The 26,949-nt window shown below is 40.6% G+C and overlaps 1 protein-coding gene across 5 annotated transcripts in view; it reads right to left on the bottom strand.

Annotated features, from left to right (window-relative positions):
* The window catches only part of sirt2 (sirtuin 2 (silent mating type information regulation 2, homolog) 2 (S. cerevisiae)), a 135,148-nt gene that overhangs the window by 96,100 nt on the left and 12,099 nt on the right, over positions 1-26,949 (bottom strand). Inside the window, exons 9-16 of one of the 5 annotated variants that reach the window (XM_051920534.1) lie at positions 21,046-21,175; positions 20,890-20,949; positions 20,750-20,805; positions 20,493-20,569; positions 20,032-20,083; positions 19,859-19,926; positions 19,706-19,772; positions 18,605-19,592 (exon numbers count right to left, since the gene is read on the bottom strand). In XM_051920534.1, the coding sequence (XP_051776494.1) occupies positions 19,452-19,592; positions 19,706-19,772; positions 19,859-19,926; positions 20,032-20,083; positions 20,493-20,569; positions 20,750-20,805; positions 20,890-20,949; positions 21,046-21,175 (651 nt within the window). In that variant the 3' untranslated portion in view covers positions 18,605-19,451. Of the gene's footprint in view, positions 1-18,604; positions 19,593-19,705; positions 19,773-19,858; positions 19,927-20,031; positions 20,084-20,492; positions 20,570-20,749; positions 20,806-20,889; positions 20,950-21,045; positions 21,176-26,949 lie in introns of those variants that run through there. The other 4 variants (XM_051920545.1, XM_051920548.1, XM_051920557.1 and 1 more) reach the window with 4 other exon arrangements.

The raw sequence follows: 26,949 nt of genomic DNA, 5'->3' as shown, positions 1-26,949 counted from the left end.
CTGTGAACTCCAGTCCCTCAGGCCTCCCCTAGTGTTGATGCTTTCCATGATCCATGGATTTAATTCTTCAATAAGCCATCCAGTTTATTAATGAGTGATGAAACATTTATTGTCTGAAAAACACTAAAGCAGAAAATAGAAAGAAGTAGCATTCATGGTTCCAACCCAGCTAAGAGGTAGAGCATTTATGAAATCCAATCATACTCAAAAAGAACAAATTCTCAACTCATGAGAGCAGAAACATCGACTGTAATCAAAGAAGTAGTGTAGATGGAGTAGAGGACACTTGCATTTCATCCAGCACTTGAAAAACACAGAAATGTTTGCTTTCTTACCTCAACCAATTACATAAATGTACCCAGTTAACACTAAGTACTTTAGCTAGTCCTTCTATAAAACTGTGAAATGTTTAGGCTGTGGAAAAAGAGTAATTTTTATGAGAAATTTTATTATTCAACACAGACAAGAGAGCTTAGGGTTAGGGTTCCATCCATCCATCCATTTTCCAACCCACTGAATCCGAACACAGGGTCACGGGGGTCTGCTGGAGCCAAAACCCAGTCAACACAGGGCACAAGGCAGGAACCAACCCCGGGCAGGGTGCCAACCCACCGCAGAGGGTTAGGGTTGGCATGTTCAATTACTGTAGTCACCTAAAAACACTGCTTGCTTGAACGGAATATCTTTAAGACATTGTCAACATACAAGTATATGTGGATCTACAACAGGGTGAACAGCCCCAAAGAGATACAATTATCCATCCTCCTGTCTAATGACTTTATGAACCAAATTCTCTAGAGTAGGGTTACAGTCCTCTGGACAAAATGGGTGTAAAACAGGCATCAGCCCTGATAACGTGCCTGGTTCCAGAGTAGGCACCTACAAGTGCCTGTTTAGAATTTCCAGTTAACTTAATAAACATTTTATTGGTTTCTCTTAGTCATCAAAACCCACACAAAAGATAGATTAATTATGTGCTAAAATAAGAGACTGTGTGATAACTCAACTTTACCATCTTTCTAGTTGATTTTTCTACGTCTATTGCTACTGACAAAGGCACATTCTTGGCCTTCTAAATAGTAGATATTAAAAAGGACAAACAGGTCAACTTCAGTTTTCTATTGAAAAAAGAGCACCTCCCAAAAATGTTTTTTAAGGGAATTCCAGTGTAGATTATACAGTATATGTTTAAAAAAATTCAAAACAATTGAAACTTCATTTTTTTAAATACAAAGAGACCTCGAATACAAAAGAATTGTTCAGTGAAATAAGGAAATGGTACCTGGCATCATTGGTGTTTCAGTTCTACTACTGGGTTGCAAATATATGTGCTGCAAGACTATAAAAGGAATCAGAAAGAAACAGACTTGTAGGCACATGGTGAGTCAAACAGGGGAAATCCTGTAATAAATCCTGCATATAGGTGTTACGTTGTGGACCATTTGCCTCCAGCTACCACCAATAGAGCGGAAATTGGGTTGCTCGGCAATACTCAGATTAATAACAGCAGCATTAAAAAATACCTGAAGGCTAAGATGTTACAGTCAAGTGTACCCTTACAAGAGACCACACCTAAAGAATACAGTACATAAAGTATACACTACAGTCTTAAAAATGAAGGTGCCAGAGTAGTTCTTCAGAGCAATGCCAAAGGGGAACATTTTTGGTTCCCAAAAGACCCATTCACATGAAGGTTCCAGAAAGAACCTTTATTTAGCTCTGTAACAGGCTCCATACAGTAAATAACCGTGAATAGATGGTTACAGATTTGTGAAATACCAATGAGTCATAGTTTTAAAAGGACTCTTGTTGCATACATACAGTAATACAGGCTAAGTTCAGGTTTTCTTTCTAGGTAGCCAGCCATACATTAAAGATTTGAGGTTTCTTCTGAAGTTTTTCAAAATACAAAGAACCAACCCAGAATGAAATGGTTCTTTGTTATTGTTTTAAGAGTACACCTGGAGCTGGGATGTTTTAGGCCTAATCTGTAATTGATTTGTAATTGATTAATGATATGTAATCATTGTGGACCATTTGCCACCAATTACCACCAGCTGAGCAGAAATCAGGTTTTTCAGCACTCCCTTAGAATATGGCAGCATTGCAGGAGACACATGAAGGCTGGGAGGTTACAGTCAGTTGTACCCTTACAGAACAACTGTTTGATTAGACCACACCTAAATGATGCAGTATATAATATGTAGCAGGGGTGGCCAACCCCAATCCCAGAGAGCCACAATGGCTACAGGTTTTCATTCTAACTTTTTTCTTAGCGACTAGTTTTTGCTACTAATTAACTTACTACTTGCTACTTACTATTAACTTACTTGCTATTAATTAACTTAACAATTTATTTGCTATTTAAGAATTAGACTTTTAAAATCAGGGCTGAGCAACGTCAGTCCTGGGGCCTCATGCATAACGCCGTGCGTAGAACTCACACTATAACATGGCGTAAGCACAAAAGCGGGAATGTGCGTACGCACAGAAAAATCCAGATGCAGGAATCTGTACTTACACAAACTTACACGTTCTTCCGCTACATAAATCCCGATCAGCGTGAAAAGTAACGCACTTGCACGCGCCTTCTGTCCCGCCCAACTCCTCCCAGAATTATGCCTCTTTGAATATGCAAATCAATATAAATAGCCCTTAAGCTCAACCTTCTGTGAAAAGACAATGGGAAAAGCATGGGGGAAAATATAAGAATTTCAGCGAATACCAAATGGAGGCAAAGGAAAAACGTACTATTTGTTGGTTTAAACAGTGGTATAATCAACAAAATGAAGTTGATCAAGTGACAGAGTGTCGGAGAAACTCGAAAGCTCAAGTTCACAAAGTCACACAGTGCCCGAAATAAAAAAGAAATCACATTATCAAAGTCACCGTGAAAAGGCGAGTCGTAGCCCACCATCTGAGTGTCATATGAAAGCTTATTAGGGTACAGACAAAAAAAATAGGCACACAGTGGGAAAAAAGCAAGAAATGTCAACTTTAATCTCAAAATTTCCACTTTAATCACGTAGTTTATTTGCCATTAAAGTAGAACATCATAAACTTCATCTTAAAATCGTTTAATTTACTAGTTTCTCAAATCCCATTGTAACTAAAGTAGCACATTAAATGCTTTGTTCTGCATTTGATCTTCTATGTGTATGAATCACTACCTGCTTCTTAAACGGGCTTTCTTTTTCTCCGACAGGACACAGAATCCATTACATTTGTGATATTACAGCTCTCTGAATAATTAAAATACTGAGATGTATACGTGATATCTTTTTCATGATGTTAGGAGTTAAAGCATGTTATTAAACATGGGAACACGGTGGCGCAGTGATTGTTCATATCTCACGCAAGAGGCTTGCTGCACCATACATGACCTTCGATGAAATAATTTATTACAGAAGTACTGTCTTTTTCAAATGTACTAACCTCCAATTCCTGTCTTTACTTTTCTTTCTCCAAATACCCAATTGCCACACAATCAGCTCTGTAATAGATGTGAAGCCATCTGTAAGCTTAGAACGCAGATTCTTCAAAACTTTTAAGGAACATTGAAATATCTTCATAGTACATGTTTAATTATTCTATCCGTCTATCATTCGTCTATCATTCCAGTGTCGCGTCAGCACCAGCAAGAATACAATGCAATGCAGGAACAATCCATGAACTAGCTAGCGCTGCAGCACCGTGTCCTCACATGTTTAATTATTATCAATACAGATTATTTAAATGAAGTTAACGTTTTATCTGTATAATATAATCAACATATTTTGCTGCATTTCATCTTAAAAATGATATCGTCATCATATGTAAATACGCGCTTTATAAAGTGGCGCAGGTTGTGCAATATTATAACTGTATCCCAAGTTTACAGTGAGGTGATTGCATTTATAAGTCCAAACAGTTCTACAAGGAGCAGTTGATGGACTGATTTAGTGTGTTTCTACAGTAGTTCTTGGGATGAAACTTTTTCTAAACCGCGAAGTCTGTACAGGAAAGTCTCTGAAACGTTTTGCCATGGCTGACGCAGCGTGCTTGATACTGTATACTGATAATTCTCTTTCCGATCAGCTGCTGCTGTGATTCCCCACTCAGATACAGTGAAATAAATACTCCGAGTGGTGCAGTGAGAGTAATATGGAAAAAGATGATCTGCTGTGGCAACCCTTAACGGGAGCAGCTGAAAGAAGAAGAAGATGCATTGAGAGTTACAACGCTAAAGCAGTTATGGTATTTGGAATACTATGGCTATTCCCTGGACCATTATATTGCTGCAGGCTAATTACAATCAGATGCATTACACTAATAAACAATATGCAGTTAGTTTCAGTGTATTTATAAAGCCGCATCAGGAATGTGTATCTAAGAAAGAAAGGGTGACCACACAGGAACAGTAGCACTGCTTTGACGCTGGGTGCCGCCAGTCTGCAAAACCGAGGGGAGAAATTGCGTACGCCAGGGTATGAGCTACCGTGAAAAAGTGCGTGGCTTTACGCCAAATTTAGGTTTTATACATCGCGATTTGAGCGTGGAAACGTTCGTACGCAACATTTCTGTGCGTAAGCACCATTTATACGTGAGGCCCCTGGAGAGCCACAGTAGCTTCAAGGTTATTGTTCCAACCAAATTGCTTCATGAGAAATTAAAGCACTTATTGCTCAAGTCCTGATTCATTTTGGTTGTCTCACTTGTTAAGATTTTGAACCCTAAATTGCTTATTATACTGTTAATCATCTGTATTCATTGTTTTAACTGCTCCTTATTAGCAATAAGATGCAAATGACAAAAGAAGCTTCAGTTTTACATCTACCTTGACTCCATATGCACCTTTGTGTGTTCATCATTCACTATTTGGTTTAATAAAATCCTCAGAAGGAAACTGAATAGACAGTGAAGAACTGAAAATTACTCATCTGTTTTAGGCTTCATATCACTTTAACGATACATATATCATTACAAGAAAGGAAAAAAAATCTGTGATTTTCTATGAGTTAAAACACTAACAAGCCATGAAATTAAACAAGATCAGTTATTGTGACAATTGGCTTCTAATTAAGCAGCCATTGCAGCTCTCCATTGTCAGAGTTGGCCACACTGATATAAAAGTACGTCTGGCAAGGGACTGTTTAAGTCCTGTTTATATATTATATCCTTTGAAAACTGTGCCTCAAACACAATCTTTAAGCCCAAACATTTCTTTTACATCTTGCAAGTTAAAGACTTTCTTACAAGAAACCTAGTTAAATTTCCAAAGCGTCCTTGAATATCTACTATAGATGTAATATATCAAGTTGAAGTAAAGGTATTAGGTAGTATCGGCAAACTATTGTCATGTATTTAAATGAGTGTACCTCTACATAGCCCAAGACAGAATTAGGAACAAGCCCTTTCAGTTATATTTTCAAATAATAAATGGAAGTCGACCACTGATACAATACACTCTTCGTCAACTTGCGAGAAACAGTCTAACTCAGGGGTCCTCAGCTCTGGTCCTGGATGGCCGCAGTGGCTGCAGGTTTTCATTCTAACCCTTTTCTTCATTAGTGACCTGTTTTTGCTCCTAATTAACTTCTTTTGAATTAATTTTATTTGACCTGCTCTTGAAAACTCAGACCCCTTATTTCTTTTTCCTTAATTAGCAGCCAAACAATAATGAGATATAAAATGAACCAAAACATGACCAGCAAACTGTGTCGATCATACAATATCTGAAATAAAGAAAGGTGAAGGTCTCAGGAATGCTGATCTGCTCAGGTCCCCAAAACATTTTAACAGTGCTCTTAGAAAAAAGAAGATCAGCAATTTCAGAAATGTATGTTGCTGCACAATTATTGCATAATGCAATTAAAGAATGAATTTAATTAACAACAAGAATCAGAGCCTATTTAAGAAACTGGTTGGAGTGAAATTGGTTGGACTTTGAGGGCCTGACTTAGTTGGTCTTCTGTTGGCTCCCTCACTTCACATTTCACTTCTGTTTGGGTGCCATTTAAGGAAAGAAATGGAGCAATTCAGAGGAACAATGAAGAAATTCAGGGGAACAAATATTGAAGTTACTTAGCAGCAAAAACAGTGAAAAGGGTTAGAATGAAAACTTGCAGTCACTGGTGCCCTCCAGGACGGGAGTTCAGGACCCCTGGTCTAACTCGATTCAAAATAATAAGCCACTGCACACATTTCTCTGTACTCAAACTACATTAACTGTATTCATGTCAAGGTCCAACTTGTAAATGATGTTGGCAATCAACTGCTTCCCTTGATCACATGGGTTGTGAATATTCCATGCTCATTGGAAGAACATCTTTGTTTATTTATTGGACGGTTTTTGAATCACAATTATCCTTAATCTGTAAATAGTTCAGTTTGAGGGAACATTTGATATGGGACATGACTGCTCAATGTGATTACTTGCATGCCATCTTTTATTGCTCAACCAGAAGAGTCCTAATCCACCTATCATAACACACTGGGAAAAAGATGCACTGCTCTACTTAATATTAGAAAATATTACACGCATTTTACTAGGATGAGCTCAAATGTTGATAGGAATACACACATGTGTATGGGAGGCAGCTAAAGGGCTTGAGTAAAGGCAGTTCTGAGGCATGCCGGGATGTGGCAGAGTGCACTGACTCTTTTTCTCCCTTTCCTGTAGACCATTCACGGGAGATTCCACCTGGCTCTCTTGACGTCACTTCCGGGACCAAGCCAATGGAAGGAGACCTTGCCAGCTCCGGCCCCTGTGATGTCACATCCGGGCTCGAACCAATGGCTGAAGAACATGAGCCCGATCCTTATGATCTCACTTCCTGTCTCCCCCTTTAAAAGCCTACACCTTTTCCCTATTGCCTCAGTCTTGTTTTGGACTCGGTTGTATGCACATCAGTGCTGTATATTTTGAGAAAGCAACTTTGCAGCCAGGAAACCAAATTATACGGGTGGCTGCCCCAAACCTTTATATGACTCTGTCTCGAGTTTGTGACAGAATATGTACCAATATTGTCTGCAATTAACTCTCACATTCAGCATTTTTCATTCAGTTCTTCCTAAATGTGTGTGTGCTGGGTTATATCTGATCTGATTTCAGTACATTCTGTACTATGTTGTATAGTACCATATATCTTACTTTTTATAATACTGTATACTTGTTAAAATCAAGAGACTAATAAAAAGCTTCTCAAACATGAACAAGCAGCACGTCAAGCTGATGATTTCTTCACAAATAAGTAAAGAATTATCTCCTTTCACTTACAAGCCATATTGGCAAGTGATGCTGCTTTATTTCTGTACACATGCATTTATGTGTTTCATTTCCTGGGCTTTGGTTAATGTCCGAAGACCTTGAGCTTAACCACAGAGTATGCTGAAGATTGTAAATGCCATGTTGTGCTTCGTGCTAATTAGCTTAGTCACACATTGTCTCTGATATATTTATTGCTTTATTTCTTCTGTAGCCAGGCAACATCATTTTTATAGTTTTTTTCTTTCTTCTGCAGAGTGCCACATTAGGGGTAGTTGGCACTTCTGCCACATATAAACTAACACTTGACCGTGCGAATTACAAGCAAGTGCTCACTTCAGTTTACATAAAAGCTTTTTCACTCACTCTTCAAATTAGATTATAGTTTTAAGGTATTAATGACAACATGTTTACTTCAATATTCTTAATGCATAAGATTTAAAGATGCTGGGTCATAAACCACAATTCAAAATAAGCATAAAATCACTAATCATTAACCAAACAATTAAATTGCATCACTTCCAATTGATAGAGATGCCACTCCCAGACTTCCATCCTGGCAACTCTTTCTGCCTTGGTGTATCCCTTGAGGTCTTGCCCATACAAATAAGAGACAAAGAGTGGCTGGACACAGCTGTACTAGATGGAGTCACACAATCAAACTGAAAAATAGCACACAGTGCCAAGAATGCATGTTTACCTGGGCAGCCTAATGCCAGCTACTAGAATATTTAACACTCCATACTTCAGACCCATCTACCAAAAAATGTGGCGAGCCTTCAGATAGCATTAACATACATCCACAGACCCCTACTTGTCCATGCAAGAGGACAGACATGACACCCTCTACTAAAGGCCAGAATAAGAAAAAACAAACTTCTAACAGTGGCCAGTTTGTCTTCCACTACAGTAGCATTCATAATGAAAGTGTGCTGAGGAGCACTCAGTGGCCCATCTTCACAAAGAAAGGAATTGATAGCCCAGTGTTCATTAACATACCTTTCACTCACATTAAAAAACATGGTAGTTATATAACCCCATTCTTTACCACTGCCTTCAACATCTCTAGCTAAATAACAGGACACATTTTTTATTATGGAAGTCAGTAACGTCAACCTAAAGGTGACTGAATCAGCCCCATGTGAAGTTCCAGAGAGTATTCGGCTCCTTCTGTCTGCCAAATGCAGTGCTGTTTGAGAGTGTGCAAATCCCTCTTGTTCTTATACGAGTATTATGTTTTACTATGCAATTTTTGTAATCAGCGCTTACACTTGTCTAAAAACAGTTTACTTTTCACATATTACATTTTTTTGTTTATATGAAGTGATGCATGTGGTGACGAAAAGGATTGAAAAAAATAATCAATTTGCATGTAAATAAGTGAAACAAAGTGTCATTATCTCAGTCAGCTATGCTTTATAAGAACTTGATTTTAAATATCCCAAGTTCAGAAAGATCCTTAACAAAATAAAAGATAAGAGGCCTAATTAATTTAACTCAAACTAATGATATAAGTAGAGCGCAGGAAGAGTGTTCTTTAGTCCACTGGAGCAATACTGATTCTGTCACATCACTTCAGTGTTGTAGAGAGCACAAGACAGGAAACCAACCTTGGGCAGGGTACCATCATGTAGGCATCCACACTCTTCTTCTCCTTCTTCTTTCAGCTGCTCTTGTTAGGGATTTCCACAGTGGATCATCTTTTTCAATGTCTTCCCTGTCGTCTACATCTTACTCTGTCACACCCATCATCTGCATGTCCTCTCTCACCACATCTATAAACCTTCTCTTAGGCCTTCCTCTTTTCCTCTTACCTGGTAGCTTTATCTTTAACATGCTTTTTCCCAATATACCCAGCATCTCTCCACTCCACATGTCCAAACTAATGCAATCTCACCTCTCTGAATTTGTCTCCCAACTGTCCAACTTGAGCTGACCCTCTAATGTACTCATTTCTAATCCTATCCATCCTAGTCACACCCAATTCAAATCTTAGCATCTTTAACTCTGCTACCTCCAGCTCTGTCTCCAGCTTTCTGGTCAGTGCCACTGTCTCCAACACATGTAACATAGCTGGTCTCACTACCATCCTATAGATCTTCCCTTTCACACTTGTTGATAACCGTCTGTCACAAATTACTCTTCTCCACCCATTCCACCCTGCCTCGCACTCTCTTTTTTCACCTCTCTTCTACAGTCCTCCATTACACTGTATGGTTGATCCCACATATTTAAACTCTTCCACCGTCACCAACTCTACTCCCTCCATCCTCACCATTCCACTGACCTCCCCCTCATTTACACACATGTATTCTGTCTTGTTCCTACTGACCTTCATTCCTCTCCCCTCTAGAGCTTATCTCCACCTTTCCAGAATCTCCCTCAACCTTCTTCCATACTCTCGTTACAGATCACAATGTCATCAGCAAACATCATAGGTCCAAGCGGACTCCTGTCTAATCTCATCTGTCAACCTGTCCATCACCATTGCAAATAAGAAAGGGCTCAGAACTGATACCCTGATGTAATCCCACCTCCACATTGAATGCATCCGTCACTCTTACGCAGACCACACCACTGTCACACATCCATTGTACATATCCTGTACACTCTTACTTACTTCTCTGCCACTCCCAACTTCCTCATACAATACCACAACTCCTCTCGAGGCACTCTGTCATATGCTTTCTCCAGGTTCACAAAGACACAATGCAACTCCTTCTGGCCTTCTCTATACCTTCTTCATTGTACATCCTCAGAGCAAACACTTGCATCTGTGGTGCTCTATCTTGGCATGAAAACCATACTGCTGCTCACTAATCATCACCTTTCTTTTTAACCTAGCTTCCACTACTCTTTCCCATACTTCATGCTATGGCTCACCAATTTTATCCACCCTGTAGTTAATACAGCTCTGCACATCCCCCTTATTCTTAAAAATCTGGTAACAAGTTACACTTCTCCCCTCCTCAGGCATCCATTCACTTTCCAAGATTCCATTAAACAATCTGGTTTAAAAACTCCACTGCCATCTTTCCTAAACACTTCCATGCTTCCACAGGTCATCTGGTCCAAACCGCCTTTCCATTCTTCATCATCTTCATAGCTGTCCCTTACTTCCTTCTTGCCGCTTCGTTGCACTTCTGATTCACTATCTCCACATCATCCAACCTTCTCTCTCTCATTCTCTTCATTCATCAGCCTCTCAAAGTACTCTTTCCATCTTCTCAACACATCATCCTCACTCTGTGAGTATGTTTCCCATCTTTATCCTTTATGACCCTAACCTGCTGCACATATTTCCCAGCTCAGTTCTCTGTCTAGCCAATTGGTACAGGTTATTTTCTCCCTCCTTAGTGTCCAGCCTCTCATACAACTCATCATACGCCTTTTCTTTAGCCCTTCATCACCCTCTCTCTTCACTTGCGGCTTATCTCCTTGTACTCTTGTCTACTTTCTGCATCTCTCTGACTATCCCACTTCTTCTTTGCCATCCTTCCTTCCTCTGTATACTCTCCCTGTACTTCACCATTCCCACCACCAGGGTTACTTTTCCTCCTTCCTCTGTCCAGATGCCACACCAAGCACCCTTCTTCCTGTTACTCTACTAGTTTTGCTGTTGTTGCCCAGCTGTCTGGTAACTCTTTATTGCCCACCCAGTGCCTGTCTTACTTCCTCCCCTAAACTCAGTCTTGCTACTTCCTTTTTCAACTTCCATCTTTTGATCCTTGGCTTCTGCACTAACTCCCCTCCTCCTTCTTGAATCTCCAATGTCATCCTACAGAACACCCATCCTATGCTGCCTAACTACACTTTCCTCCTACTACCACTTTGTAGTCTTTAATCTCTTTTAGATTGACTCTTCTGCAAAAGATTAATCTACCTATATGCATCTTCCTCCACTCTTGTACGTCACCCTATGTTCCTCCGTTCTTCTTAAAATATGCATTCACCACAGCCATTCCCATCGTTTTTCCAAAATCCACTATCATCTCACCTTCTTCATTCCACTCCTTGACACCATACCTACCCATCACCTCTTCGTCTCCTCTTTTCCCTTCACCAACGTGTTCATAGAAATCCTCTCCAATCAACACTTTTTGTCCCTTGGGTACACTGTTCATCACTTCATCCAACTCACTCCAGAGATCTTCTTTTTCATTCATCGCACACCCAACTTGCGGGGCATATGCACTAACAGCATTCATCATCACACCTCCAATTTCCAGCTTTATAATCATTATTCTGCCTGACACTCTTTTCACTTCCAAAACACTCTTGACATACTGTTCCTTCAGAATATCCCCTACCCCCTTTCTCCTCTCATCCACACAATGATAGAACAATTTGAATCCACCTGGCCTTACTCCCCTTGCATTTAGTCTCTTGCACACACAATATATCAACCTTCTTTCTCTCTTTTACATTTGGCTAACTCTTTCTCCTTACCAGTCATACTGATAACATTCAAGTTCCTACCCTCAGTTCCACTCTCTTTACCTTCCTCCTCTCCTCTTTCCTCTGGACACATCTCCCCCCTCTTCTTCTCCTTCTTCGGCCAACAGTACTTCAATTTTCACCAGCACCCTGCTGGCCAGCAGTACTGGTGGCAGTCGTTGTTAACCTGGGCCTCGACTGATCCAGTATGAATATTTGTATTATCGACATATTTATCTGGCAAAGGTTTACACCAGATGCCCTTCCTGAAGTAAACCTCTCCATTTATCTGGGCTTGGGACTGGCATGAAGGAACACACAGGTTTGTGCATCCCCTGTGGCTGGGTTATAGCCACCCACACTCAGTGGGGCTAAATTAGAGTTGCTAATCGACAAATCTAATGGCATGTGGGAGTAAAACTAGAATATCATGTGCTGGGTAAACTGTGCTCAGCACATGGGATTTAAACCCAAGACTTTAAAGCTGTGAGGAAGCTGTTTTGACCACTTTGCCAACATGTCCCCCACTATAACTGGATGAGTAAGCATAGCTACCTTACCACAAAACTTCTGCCTTTCTTACTGAAAAGTCACAGAACACATTTGTCATGTGGTGCTTACAAAAGCTGACAAATATCTCATATACTGAAAAGATGTCTTACTATCAATGGCAATCACCGCAGGCATTTTGAAACACACCCAAATGACAAGCAAACAGCCATGTTGTATCATTTTGCTTAATGAATTGATTCATTAATGTATTCCATTTAGACTTAATTTCCCAAAAAATTACATTTTTTAGCCAGGATGTGAGAACTGAAATTAATTTTTGAGCTATTAAACAGGTAGTGAATGTCATGTCAAATCAGGCATTCTTTTGCAAAGATATTAGTAGTGCCATCCACCTCTTACCAGCAACCTTATGACCCCCCACGCTCTCCCAATCCATCTACTGACTTCAGAGGAAAAGTCACCAGAGACATGAATGTCGCTGCTGAGGTAAGTATACCTTTTGACGCAGTTGACACTCTCTCTGCAGGCAGACACACAGCAGATGGCTATGCCCAAGAGGTCATTAAAGGCTTGGATCTTGGTTTTTATCCAGGTCACTCACAAGCCCAGACACTCGGACTCCTCGTTCAATCTCTCAAGAGCCCTGATCAGAGCCTCCATTGACTCCGCAAAGATCACAGCATTGTTAGCAAAGTCAAGATCAGTGAATCTTTCTTCACCAACAGATGCCCCACTGCCACTGGACAACATGACCCTGCCCAACACCAGTCCATGCAAACTTTGAACAGAGTAGGAGCAAGAACACACAACCAACAAACCCAAGAATCAACTGGGGAAAAGATTCTGCCTCCACTCTGCACAGCATTCACAATTCCAGCGTACAGGCTAGCCATGTTATCCAGCAACTTTGGGGGGATCCCCACAGAGCAACTCGATCAACTGAATTGAACGCTTTATGAAAACTGACAAAGGCTTAAAAGAAACTCTGCCAATATTCACGTTTGCGCTTGATGAGATCCCTCAGTGCCAGGATATGGTCGATGGTAGACTTCTTAGGTGTAAAACCAGAGATTGGTAGGTGAGCAAGTGGTTACAGACCCTATTGATCCTATGATGATTACCCTAGCAAGGACCTTACCCAGCACAGAGAGCAGTGTTATCCAAATTTCCTTTCCAGATAGGGATGGCAAGTCCCATTTTCCAGTGATTTGGGATGATGCCCCATCTCCCAAATGGAAGCAAAGATTGCTTGCAATGCCAGGTGGACAGCCTTACCACCAGCCTGGAGAAGTTCACCCCAGACACCACAAATACCTTCAGCCTTCCCTACCCTCAGTTGGTTCACCACCTGTGCAATCTCAGTGGGCTCGAGTGGTTCACAGCTAATTGGAGGATCAGCCTCAAGAACCTTGGACCCCGGGAAGTCCAATGTCCTAGCCAGAGGATCAGCTTTAAACAGTTGCTCAAAGTAACTTGCTCAGCCGGTTACAACTGCAGCAACATCCGTAAGGACCATTCCATCACCCACCGTGATTGTGATTCCACTAACAAGCATCTCCTTATCTGCCCTCCCAGCCATCCTGCTCAATTCCTGGTACAGACTGGAGCTGCCATCAAGTCGTGCACTGCGACTCCTCTCGATGATATCTAGGGTGCCCTGCGAGATGAAACACCTCCTTCTGTGAACACCGACAACACAAACATAACCCTCAGTATCCTTCAGGATCTTGTCACAGAAGGTCTCCCACATCCACATTACTAACCGAGAATGGTAAACCGGATGGACGCAGGGACATCCGGCAATGGGCCGTGGACGCAAAAGATGTACTGCGCAGGCGCCCCACAAATCTCCCCCCCCCCCCCCCCCCCCCCCCCCCCCGCAAGCAACGGGAACCGGATGGAATACAACGTAAAATAAGAAATGAGGCGTCGCGCACAGAAAAAAGAAGTCAGACCACAGAAAAAAGGAGTCAGACGCCGTTGCACACGAAACGGGACACACACAAAAAGGATTCAACAAGCCCCTAGCACACAAAAAAAAAAGAAGCCGCGAGCACCACACAAAGCCCATTGGACACGAAACGGGACAGACTACGGCCATAGCACACGAAACGTACACAAAAACGACGATTCAGACCCTCGACCACAGTAACATAAATAACAAATGACACACAAGCCCCATTTCTAAATGAACCGTCCGTATTAAACATACGTCATCTCAACACGTTCACACTATGCAGCATAGGTGGATCTCATTACAATAAGGCACTATTAACCGTTCAACCGCAGAAAAGACTCCATATTAACAGTGACTGCGATCCTCCTTATTACTTATCCATATTTATCACGCTCAAGAACAAACAAGTCATGAATTCACGATCACGGGTACAAAACGATACGGCTCGGATAACGGGACCAAACACAATTCACACTATGCAGCATAGGTGGATCTCATTACAATGAGGCACTATTAACCGTTCAACCGCAGAAAAGGCTCCATATTAACAGTGAGTGCGATCCTCCTTATTACTTATCCATATTTCTAACGCTGAACAACAAACAATTCATGAATTCACGATCACGGGTACAAAACGATACGGCTCAGGTAACGGGACCAAACACACGAACCCGCATGAAAAAAAACAATACACTTCGGCTACAACACGCTTCTGAAACTCTGGAAGAAAAAATGTCTCAGCTCCAAAAACGCAAAGCTCAACTAACACAGTTACAGAAACGAACCCAAATGGACAGACACACTGAACGTGGACGCATGCAGCGCGCGTCTCACAGTACTGCATCGAAACAGGCACGGGTTCAAAACGAAACACCTTCCGTCTCAGACATACAGAAACGGCAGCGAAGGGACAAAATAAATAAACGCAGACGTCTACACCGCGCATCTGGAATGCCGGAAAACAAGCACGCAAGGCTCCAAAAAGAGAAAGCTCAACTGACCGACATAAAAAAAACGGGCAAGGCTCAATACAAACAATGCACGCCGTAAACTACAACGGGCTTCTCACACAGCACAGGCAAATCGATTACACCTCCAAAACAACACGTCCCAAATAATGTACATACAACGACACGCCTCTCAAACGGCACAAGCAAAACATACACGTCACGGACATCAACGACAGACACCTGCTAAACGCTTGCACCAGTTACCTGACAACGCGTTCAATAATGAGTCCACTATTCAGGAAAATTCATTGGGATTAATGAATGTCATTTGCAATCATTGTCATTCACTTAACTTCCCTGAAGAAACAACTGGCAATACAAGTAATGAATGTACACGTTGTTGTCAAAAGGGTCAAATTAGACTGCCTCCTTTACATTCATATCCTGAATATCGACAGAAGCTTCTAAATAACGATGTACCTGAAAGTGAAAACTTTATGAACTGCATTAGATCCTACAAATCGGTATCCACTATGAACATTAACAGTGGCACTGCACATGACATCCGTCTTGCAAAACTGTTAATTATTGATGAATGTACAATGGCATCCACTCACTAACTCAACACCATTCATAAACTTCTACAAACGTTGATGAATAATAATATTCCCTTTGGAGGAAAGGTACTTTTATTAGGAGGAGATTTTACACAGTGCTTAGCTATTGTTCCACATGCCATGCGCTCAGCTATTGTTCAGTGCACCCTAAAATACGCAGACAATTGGCATTGCTTTCAAAAGATACAGTTAGTACAAAACATGCGCTGTCCAGATCCAGATCATAACAATTGGTTATTACAACTGGGAGATGGTACACTCACCAATACAGATAGACTTCACCCAGATATTATTACAATTCCTCAAGCCTTTATCTGCGACGACTTAGTTACAGAGATATTTGGAACAGCAATCTCATTAGACCAAATGCCCCTTTTAACACAACGCACTATATTATGTCCAAAAAATATTAATGTGGAAAACATAAATACCCAAGTCATTGCATTACTTCCTGGAGAGACACAACTCTTTCTAAGCTCTGACAAAGTTGACTCTGATCACGACAATAACCATCTTCATTGACCTTTCAAGTTCTGACCTGGAATTACCTTTTACACTTAAACGGCGTGTACAAAGAAATTTTCCAATAAACCTTTACACTGTGCCACACACTTTATTGTTTGCTTTCTATTTGCATCATCTACACCTTCACACTATTCTATATCTCATTCATACATCACGCTCTTTGTCATTTCCCAACACCAGGGGTTGGCGAGCGAAGCGAGCAGAATTGGCATTTCTTCACACAAACAGCATGCAAACTCATTACAAACATCCTGATCTTGTAGTTTGGTCAGGTCCAGCCTCATTCTCCGAGGAGGTGGTAGTCTACTGGATCTAACCTGGATTTTCAGAGTGGCAACAACAAGTCTGTGGTTAGAATTCACAAACTGTGCACTTCTGTAGACCCTGCAGTTCTGTGGAAGCCTCCAGTGTGTGCCCATGAGGATGTGATCAATCTCCTTCCCCGTACCACTAGTACTGGAGTACCAAGTCCAATAATGCAGCTCAGGTTGCTGGAACCAGGATCCAGCGATAGGCAGCCCCTAACCTTTTTCAAAGTCATTATTATTATCCAGCCATCCATTATCCAACCCGCTATATCCTAACTACAGGGTCACGGGAGTCATTATTATTATTATTATTATTGCATAAGAACAGGGAACATCCAATGACAATTATTGTAACTTTTCAGATATTGAGACAACAGGTTGAAGGCTCCCACAAAAAAAAGTAGTTGAAAGTTTGCACATTGTAGAAGTGATGGGGAGCTGTAACTACATCCAGTCCTCAGCATTATATCAAACATTCTGTTTGACCTGTACACCTTGGACAATAACTATACCAGGTCATGTTACTTGCAGAAATTCTCAGATAATTCTCCACTTATATTAGTGTATTGATAAGGGGAATTAAACAAACTATAGGAGTCAGGTGGATACCGTTGGTTCTTGGTGCAAACTTGACATCAGGAAATCCAAGAAATTGGTCATTGCCTTTCACCAAACAAAAGAGCCTCTATGTCCAGTCACTATTCATGAAGTGAATGTAAGGGTGGTGCACTCCTACAAGTACTTGGGAGTCCACATCAATGACAGAGTGGACTGGTATAGTAACAGAGTAACTATGTAAGAAAGGGCAGTGCAGGCTCTTTCTTCTTAAGAGACTGTTCCTTTAATGTGAGATATTGTACAACTCTGTGATGGCCAGGGTGATTTTCTATAATGTGATGAGCTAGGATGGTAACATCACTTCAAGAGAGGCCCACCAATAAACAAGCCAATTAATAGTCTTTATATGTCACACATTGATTTTTCTGTTATTTATGCCCAATTCAGGGGTATTTTGCTATTGCCATTTTGTGTATGTTTGAGCTTCTGTAAAAAGCTAAATTCATTTTGAGACAAATAAATAAACTAATAAAAAAACTAAACTGAGAAATACAACTTTTTGGTTGTTGACTCTAAGTGTGGGTGGCATGGTGGCGCAGTGGGTAGCGCTGCTGCCTCGCAGTTGGGAGACCTGGGGACTTGGGTTCGCTTTCCGGGTCCTCCCTGCGTGGAGTTTGCATGTTCTCCCAGTGTCTGCGTGGGTTTCCTCCCACAGTCCAAAGACATGCAGGTTAGGTGGATTGGCGATTCTAAATTGGCCCTAGTGTGTTGTGGGTGTGTTTGTGTGTGTCCTGCGGTGGGTTGGCACCCTGCCCGGGATTGGTTCCTGTGATGGCTGGGATTGGCTCCGGCAGACCCCCATGACCCTGTGTTCGGATTCAGCGGGTTGGAAAATGGATGGATGGATGGACTCTAAGTGTTTAAAAGGTGTGTTTCAGCACACAATTAAATAATCACCTCTTTTCTTTGCCACTACATATACTCAGTTGCTAATTTAATGCTTAGTAAAATATTGGTTTTGTATGGAAAACTGAAACAGCCCACATAAAAGGAAAATTAAGAGGTTGGACAGGCCCTAGATTAAACCACAAATGTGCCAACTACACAGGCAACTTTCATTCACAATCTCCCACCATATATTTCAAACATTTAATTCTTGCACATTGCTTACCAGCTTTGTGGGCAGACATTTTCAGCAAGTGGCTTGTTTACACATCATCCAAACCGATGCTGGGTGTGGAAATAAACAGTGGTACGCTAAACATGAAAGCTGTGCCTGTTAAAGCTGAGAAATTATACAGGGGTTGTTTTGTGTGGTTTTGATACCCAAGTTGCAGGAAGTAAGGATCCAAACTGGAAGCCAAGAACAATATGAATGTATAAGATGGTTCTCTGAGAACAACTGTAACAGTACTAAAGATGTTCATTTGGCACAGAAAATGGCAAAAGAACCATTAAATAGAAAGAAAAAGGCAGTCAAATGATAACAGGCCTACTGGCTTATGGCAGGAGGGGTAACCCTCTTTATTTTATTTTTCACAATTTAACTTGACAGCTGGCCATGTAACAGCTGCCTCCTTATGTGCATTGGACTCCAGTGTCTCAAATCGTATTCTATTAGGAATTGAATACGATTTTCCTCTTCTTTTCTTTAACCATCAAGTTGATTTTTATGGAATTTTGTATTTAATGTGTATTTTGGAAATGTAATTTTGTAAAAATAAAGATGGCTATGAAAAAGCAGTTTTCCAATACTGAAGCTTTAATTTTTACCATGAATTAGTTAGTCTCTGCATATCTGGGATGGTGTTATTCTTTATATCTCCTAGTCTTCAGCTCCTACTTGAGAAATACTGTACATGTCCAAATATCTGCCTTCCATCATGGCCTTTTCAGAGGTTAAGTAAGCAAAGACACCAATGAAATATGGAAGGCACAGATTCAGCTTGCATCTTTCCAGTTTAAATTAGTACACATCCACATGGTAGCTGAAGATCAGCTAGAAAATACTCTGCAAAAACGTTAAGACCCATTTGGTCTAAGTAGATGTAAATCTCCATCCATAAAAACAAGTTAGTACCACTTCCACTCCCACCCTCTAAGACAATTTATAAACATGCATTGGCAATGGCCTACCAATAGAGGCTGTCATCAAGTTTCTAAAGGCAATCCGGTCCAAATGTAAGAGAGGACATAAAACAGTCTGATCACTTGGGATGACTGCTTTTAAGAAGAACTGGTGGAAAATGGCATTAAAATTGAGGCAGAGATGTGGAACCATCAAATAAAATCAACCACCACATGCTCAGTTCACCTCTGAGCTATTCAGCAATAGCCAGGTTATTTTTCCTTGGTTTTGGTGGTGTCTGCTTTTGCTTCAGTTTTGCCTTTTGGTTGTCTCTGCTGACTGGATGCAGCTCCTGTGGCAGAACTACTGTCAATTTTGGCATATTCATGCTTGACCATCTCCTCCAGCTCCTCCTGCAATAGAGCAGAGAGTGCCAATCAGTTTGCCAAAAAAAACTAAGTGACTACAATGCCCTGTAATAAGTATGTGACCATTTATTTACTACCAAGATTAAAACAACAGCTACCTTCCATCCAAGCAATTCTGCAAGTTTTCTACAGCCATCATCGCAGGTCGCCAGGTACGCTACATCCCTGGAATAAAAACACACACAAAAGAAAATCACAGTAGCAAAATTTCTGCAGAAGGGAATTAAAACAAAAAGTGTGACAGATCTTACCGGTATGCCTTCTCGGAATCAAAGTCCATGCCACTACCCAGGCCAAGCATGCTCATTAGGGGATCAGACTGTCAGAAGAAGCAAACAGATTACAATGTCTTCAAATAGACAGACAGACAGATGGGACAGAGAGATAACCTCTATCCTAAAATCATCCACCAAGCTTTCCTCACCTTGCCTGCCTTTTCCTTATTAATCAGGAGTCGAGGTGTACTGCTGGGAACTCTGGACAAAATGATAAGAAAAATCAACCAGTGTTATCTCAAATAAGAAAATAAGCTGGATGTTCCACACAACAGTGTCTTTAAAAAGACCAGTAAAAATAAGATGACACAAACAACACAAAAATGTTTACAAATACGTCCAAGTTCAAAACTCGTTCATATTGGCCAATAGCTCTGGTAAAATAGCCCGATTCTCCAATGGTAGATCAATACACTGATTTGTCTAATGTCTTCATGTACAACCTCATCTTTCATTAAACATTGGATGCAGCCAGAATAAAAGAAGTACAAACTAGGCATAAAACACTAGTAGCCATTAAAGTTACACAATTTAAGTACAATTACAGAGACTACAGCACATGTCAGGAGGCAAGGTAACACCATATAAATGAAATTAGATGGGCACATACTTGCTAATCAATGAGGCAAAGGGCTGAACTTTAAGAGATGTGCCCATGATGATCAACAGGTCACAGGCAGGGAAATCCTATACAGGAAAAAAGAATCATGTTCAAACAATGTCTAAAGATGAGCTTCCAAACGATTAACTAAAGCATGAGAGTGGGTATCACAAGTTAAAAATAAAAACAATGGCAGCGCCACAACTGAATATAGCATTGAATGGAGCCCCACATGGGGCAACAGGACAAAGACCTTTCACACTCACTGACTGCACAGATGAAAAGAAACGCGCTGGAAGGCTCTCTCCAAAGAAAACAATGTCTAGAAGGGGAGAAAAAGAGTGATGTGCTCAAACTGAAGCTTGTTTGAGATTAAAACCATTTGCAAATAGCAAATGCTTCTCACCTGGCTTCACCAAGCTATTGCATTTTTCACACTTTGGAATCTCCTCAGAGAATATTTTTTCTGGGATAAAAAATAAATAAATAAAACACATTTACAGGTTGTTCTATAACAGAATTGGACATTTTATGGGGCGCCAAACACAACATAACTCCTGACCTTTCATCCAGGGAAGTTGGTACTGTTGCCTGCAGGAGGCAGAGATGCAATGTGAAGTGTAGAAGGTGCCATGAGCTTCAATCAGGTCTTCAACAGATAACCCTGCAACACGCTCCAAAGTATCAATATTCTGTCAGAAGAAACAAAATGCACCGGTATGAGTAGCCGCTTCGCTCTCACTTCAAATAACATCACTCAACAAAGCTCAAAAACTATTCACACAATGAAAACCAAACGGATTTCCAGACAATATGGAAAAAACGGATTTGGCTCTCAGAAATGTCTACAAGTGCATATAGTGCTGCTGCAAGCAGCATCAAGGAAGTGGTCTCTAACCACAGAAAGGAGCAATATAACTATAACATTAAGACCCCACCCACTAGAGTTATCACTCATTTTCTGATGCTTTTATTCCATTAATGTGATTAAATGCACAGTGGAAAAGAAGCATTTGTATTAATAAAGAAGGTTGAGGAGTGTGTGTAGTGGTATAGAAGCATACACAGCTTTAGACCAAAGATGTTAATACTCAACAGTAGCAGCTGCACATGAAAGTGAAAACTAGCATGTCATTTCTTGTTCAGATTGCAATGTTTTTGAGATGTTTTCACACATCTCTGTCCTCAAGTAACTCTTTCTTTGCAGTATTGCTTTTCTTTTTGGTACCTGCATATCATTTACGGGAGTGTGGTGAAGCGTGTTCAGGGTCCATTAAAGATCAGTGCCAGTGCAAGAAACGGTGCAGTTCAGACTCTGTGCTCGGTGAGTGTGGGTGTACGGAAGAAAAGCAGTAAGGCTACATAGTGCTTAAGGGGAATTGGACGACTGTCTATTCATGTGCAAGAGCACAGTTAGCTCCGCCATTCCTTACTGGTGCTCTGTGGCTTGTTAGTGAGGCATCTATACTCACAGGGCTGTAAATATTCTAAACAGAAGGGAACAGAAAAGAGAAAAATCGAGGAACACAGAAAAAGAAAGGAATTGAGAATCAGGTGGTTGAGCCAGTGCTGCAGAAAGGAGGCAATTACAGCTTGGGAAGTCCCTTGTGGGGAGCGAGGGTAGTGCTCCTGGGGAGATCAACCATGCAGAGCTGAATGAGAATGGGAGAACCAAAATAAGGATGAATGCAATTGCCAGGGTCTTAGCCCTGCTGAGTAGACCTTAGGGTGAGCAGAGAAGACTAGTAAGCGAAAGAGAGCTCTGGAGTACAGCGTAAATTCCGATTCAATCTGGTTTTAGCCTAGATTTTATCTAATTAAGGATTCTGCTTATTGCTTCAATTTTAAGAAACTTCTTGCTATGCTATGGATTTTATGACATATCTTATACATAAACGTCTACGTGTGGAAGTGTGTGTGTATCTGTCTGGCCCAGAAGTGAGAGATGGAGTTGGGATAAGGGCTCCACCTCCGAGTATACACAAGCGAGGCCAGCACGTCGGCAAAGCGAAACCTCTGAAGAAAGAAGAAAGAGTCACTCACTTAGCGGTTAATAAAGAAGCGAGGCGAGCACATCAGCAAAATAGTATCCCTTTTACTTTTCCTCCCGCCATTAATACACTAGCGAGGCAAGCACATCAGCAAAAAGAAACTTCCAAAGAAAGACAGTCGCTTAGCTGCTAATGCACAAACGATGCAAGCACGTCGGCAACACCAAACCTCCTATTAGAGAAATGCCCAAAGTAGTTCCTTTCAATTACCTGACATCTCTAGATTCTAATTTTTTTCCTGACGATTTCAACAGTTTCTAAGGACCCTGTGCTTTTGACAGTACAGGCTTACACAGCTAGTATTAAATATTTTGCACCTGTATGAATAAACTTGCACTTCTGCACCAATCTTGTGTCCTTATTGCACTAGTCTATCACGGTCATGACTATTGATACCCTGGAAGAACAGGAAGATGCCAGAACTGAAGACACCCAGGGTACTACAGGTAGACGTGCATTCCTCAGATCAGCATCCACTAGACAAAAAAACTCATCAAATTATGAGAAAAAACTGTTCATTTGTACTGCCAGAACTTCAATGATAGTTCTTCTTATAACACAGCCAACAAGAAGATATTAGTAATTTTTGATGGCAGATTATAAAGGCTGGAGCGAGGTCTAACCTAATAGCAAAATATTCCAGAGGAGGACCGTGGAATTTGGGCAGTATGAGATAAAGGAGAGCAAACAAACATGGTACAGTTTATGTCCAGACTCCAATTTGATGGAAAGATAATGATTTGGAATCCTAAAGAAAGCAATAATATATATCATATGAGAAGTATACGTGATGGTCTAATCATCCGTGGAATCAAAAATAGCAATCACGTCAACAGCAAGTTTATTTTCTGAAACATCTTGCCAAGTGATTTAAAGGTATCGGTCTACATAGTAAAAGTTATCCTTCAAAAATCTTTGACCAATCAAAACCAAATTCTCAACTTTTATGCAAAATGAAAACTTAAAAAGTGCAAGTGATATAAATTAAGGAATTTAATATTGGCACGGAATAAAGAGTCCAAAATTATCTTACGAAGATGGAGAAGGTTGCTTTGAGAAAAACCCTCCAAAATCTCTGTCAATTACACGGTTTCATTTCTTGGCTGTCCAGATGAACCTTGCTGCTCCTTCTTTTTTGTCATACAAATTAAATGAGTCACTTGGTGGTTTATTGCTGATGCCTTAGAATTCTGGGTTTAGATCAAGATCTATTCACCGTCTCTGTGGAGTTTTCATGTTTTCCTCATGCCTGGAATGTATGCATGGGTACCATAATTTCTTCCAAAGTCAATTGAATTTGAATTTATTTTTATAAAGCCCACTGATATACAACTACCTTTGGAATTTCTCAGTTTATAGCCTGCAAACATATAGTTATGTCTCAATGTTATTTGCCTAATCCCTGACTAAAGCACATGCCCCTAGAACTAATGATCTGAAAATGTCTGACCTTTTCTCTATTGAGTTCAGGGAAACAGAAATCTTTGGAGGCCCATCAGACAGAGCAATATGGCCTCTCTGGTACCCAATGGATGAGAAGACCCTGATTAAATAAAATACACAGATGTACAATAGTGGTCAAAAGTTTTGGCAGTGACACAGATATTGTATTTTGCAAACTGTGCTGCTTCGGCATTTTCAGATTATTTTTTTACATGGTTCTATGGTATACTGAAGAACAATTATAAAAATTACAGAAAAATGCTTTTATTGGCAAATACATCAAATTTATGTAAAGAGTCAAAACTTTCAATGTTATGATTTCCGAGCCACTTCGTTATCACTTTTGCCTTGTGACATGGTGCGCAATCACCAAATTGTGCCTGGATTGTTGGGAGAAGTTGCTCTTGGAGGACGTTTTGATACCATTCTTAATTTATGGCAGTGTTCTTGGGCAGAATTGTGAGTGGGCCCAATCCCTTGGATGAGAAGCAACCCCACATATGTCTCAGCATGCTTCACGACAAAGAACTCATGGTAGCGTTCACCTTTTCCTTCTCCAGACAATCAATTTTTGAGATCTCCCTAATAGTCAGAAGAAGGATTCATCTGAAAATATAACTTTGCACCAGTCTTCTGTTGTCCAATCCCTGTACATCTTGCAGAATTTCAGTCTGTATTTGATGTTTTTCTTGGAAAGAAGTGGCTTCTTTGTTGCCCTTCTTGACGCAAGGCCGTTGTCCAAAATTCTTCCCCTCACTGTGAGTGCAGAAGCACTCAAACCCACCTGCTGCCAATACTGAGCAAGCGCTGCACTGGTGGCAACATGATTCTGTAGCTTACTCCTCCGGAGGAGATGGTCCTGGTACTTGCTGGACACTTTTAGCTATCATTTTGTGCAAGAGCCAAAATAAGTGAAAATGTTTTTTGTGATAATGTCAACTTTTCATGCTAATATAGCTCTTAGCAATGAATTAATATGCATCTCATCACTCTGCACAATAATATAAAAACAATCTGAATTGCCACCACAAAAACTGAAGGTGCAAATTTTGCAAAACACAACATTTGTGTCACTGCCAAAACCTTTGGCCACTACTATATACATTAAAACACAGGGCTGGAAAAACAACTCAGTGTCCTTCACCTTCTTCACACATCCTAAAGTTGTGCACATCTGGGTAACTCTCAAGTCTAAATTGATTGTGATATGACGGCCTACGAATGTGCTGTACAAGGAACTCTTGTTCTCTTCGGGATTAGGTCCTGTCTTTCACTCCATATTGGCAGAACAGACACTGGTTGTCCCCATTTCTCCAATTGTTTAAGTGGGATGCAAAGATGGATGGACAGAAATTTACAGCTTCCTATACATTTACTGATTATACAGCATATGTGTATATTTTTACCTCAGCAATGGGAATCCTGTCTTGCACAGGGTAAGAAGACTTTAACCTTTCCACTATTTAATAATATAGTGAAAAGTCAAGCAAAATGACATCTTTTATTGGCTAACTAAAAAGATTACAATATGCATATTGTAATCTTTTTAGTTAGCCAATAAAAGATGTCATTTTGCTTGACTTTTCACTACATTCATAATGGCTAACACGGTACAACACCCTAGTACTATTTAATGATCAAAGATAAAATTAACATTCAAATTCGCTTTTCTGTGTGTTTTGTTGTGTTATTGTTAGCTACGTATATTCTGGATTTTGTTTCTGAATGGCTAGAATTGAAAAACATCTTTCCTCTGACTTGGAAGCAGTGCATGAATATGATTGTTAAAGGGGAAAAAAATTAGTCAAAACAATGAGCAATTTTATAAATATTTATTTCCTAACACTTTTTAGACATTAAATAATTAATTGGCTTGAAAATATAAAATACAATTTTTTCCGTTTAATTAATAAAGTGTACATGAGCAAGGCGCAGTGTCAAAAGAATCACTTTGACTTTAAAATACTCTATATGTATATGTCAACCATGTTTGCATTAGACTTTCTCTAAGAAGTTAGAAGTCACACCCAAGGACAATGGGTTGGGCTAATGGCCATTAGACTGGCTCTGTGTGATCCAGTGTATACTGCAATGGACTGGTACACAACCAGTGCCAGATTCTTTCCTCAAATATTCTTTGACCATAATTGCATTAGTCACATTGGAGAATGAATGGATGGATGGATGGATGGATGGATGGATGAAATAAAAAAAATTACTTCCCCAACTTAAACGACTTGTAATTACCAGAGCATTTATTTCTTTTTTAATGCACAAGTAAACAATAACATTTCAAGCATCCTATTCTAACTGATACTAAGAACAAAAATTTGTACAAAATACAACGCGGTTTGCACCAGTTGTCCATATGCCATTGTAAAAGACTAAATGTCTAATAATATTGACAGCTTCACTTCTTAAATCATTGTCTACATATGGTGACTTTAAAATGTCATGGATTCTATACTCACAAACTAGTTAAAACCCCAACACATTGTAGCAAGTCATTATGTTTATATCCTAACAATTACTCTATACATCTGTTCTGATCAAAGCTAAATCTCTGAAGGAAAACATATCCATCCATCCATCCATTTTCCAACCCGCTGAATCCGAACACAGGGTCACGGGGGTCTGCTGGAGCCAATCCCAGCCAACACAGGGCACAAGGCAGGAACCAATCCCAGGCAGGGTGCCAACCCACCGCAGGACACACACAAACACACCCACACACCAAGCACACACTAGGGCCAATTTAGAATCGCCAATCCACCTAACCTGCATGTCTTTGGACTGTGGGAGGAAACCGGAGTGCCCGGAGGAAACCCATGCAGACACGGGGAGAACATGCAAACTCCACGCAGGGAGGACCCGGGAAGCGAACCCAGGTCCCCAGGTCTCCCAACTGCGAGGCAGCAGCGCTACACACTGCGCCACCGTGCCGCCCCAGGAAAACATATTTTTACATTAAA

Source organism: Erpetoichthys calabaricus, chromosome 1, assembly GCF_900747795.2.
Source record: "Erpetoichthys calabaricus chromosome 1, fErpCal1.3, whole genome shotgun sequence".
NCBI lineage: Eukaryota > Metazoa > Chordata > Cladistia > Polypteriformes > Polypteridae > Erpetoichthys > Erpetoichthys calabaricus.
The sequence above is the reverse complement of the archived record's forward strand: the minus strand, read 5'-3'. Positions and strand labels throughout refer to the sequence as shown.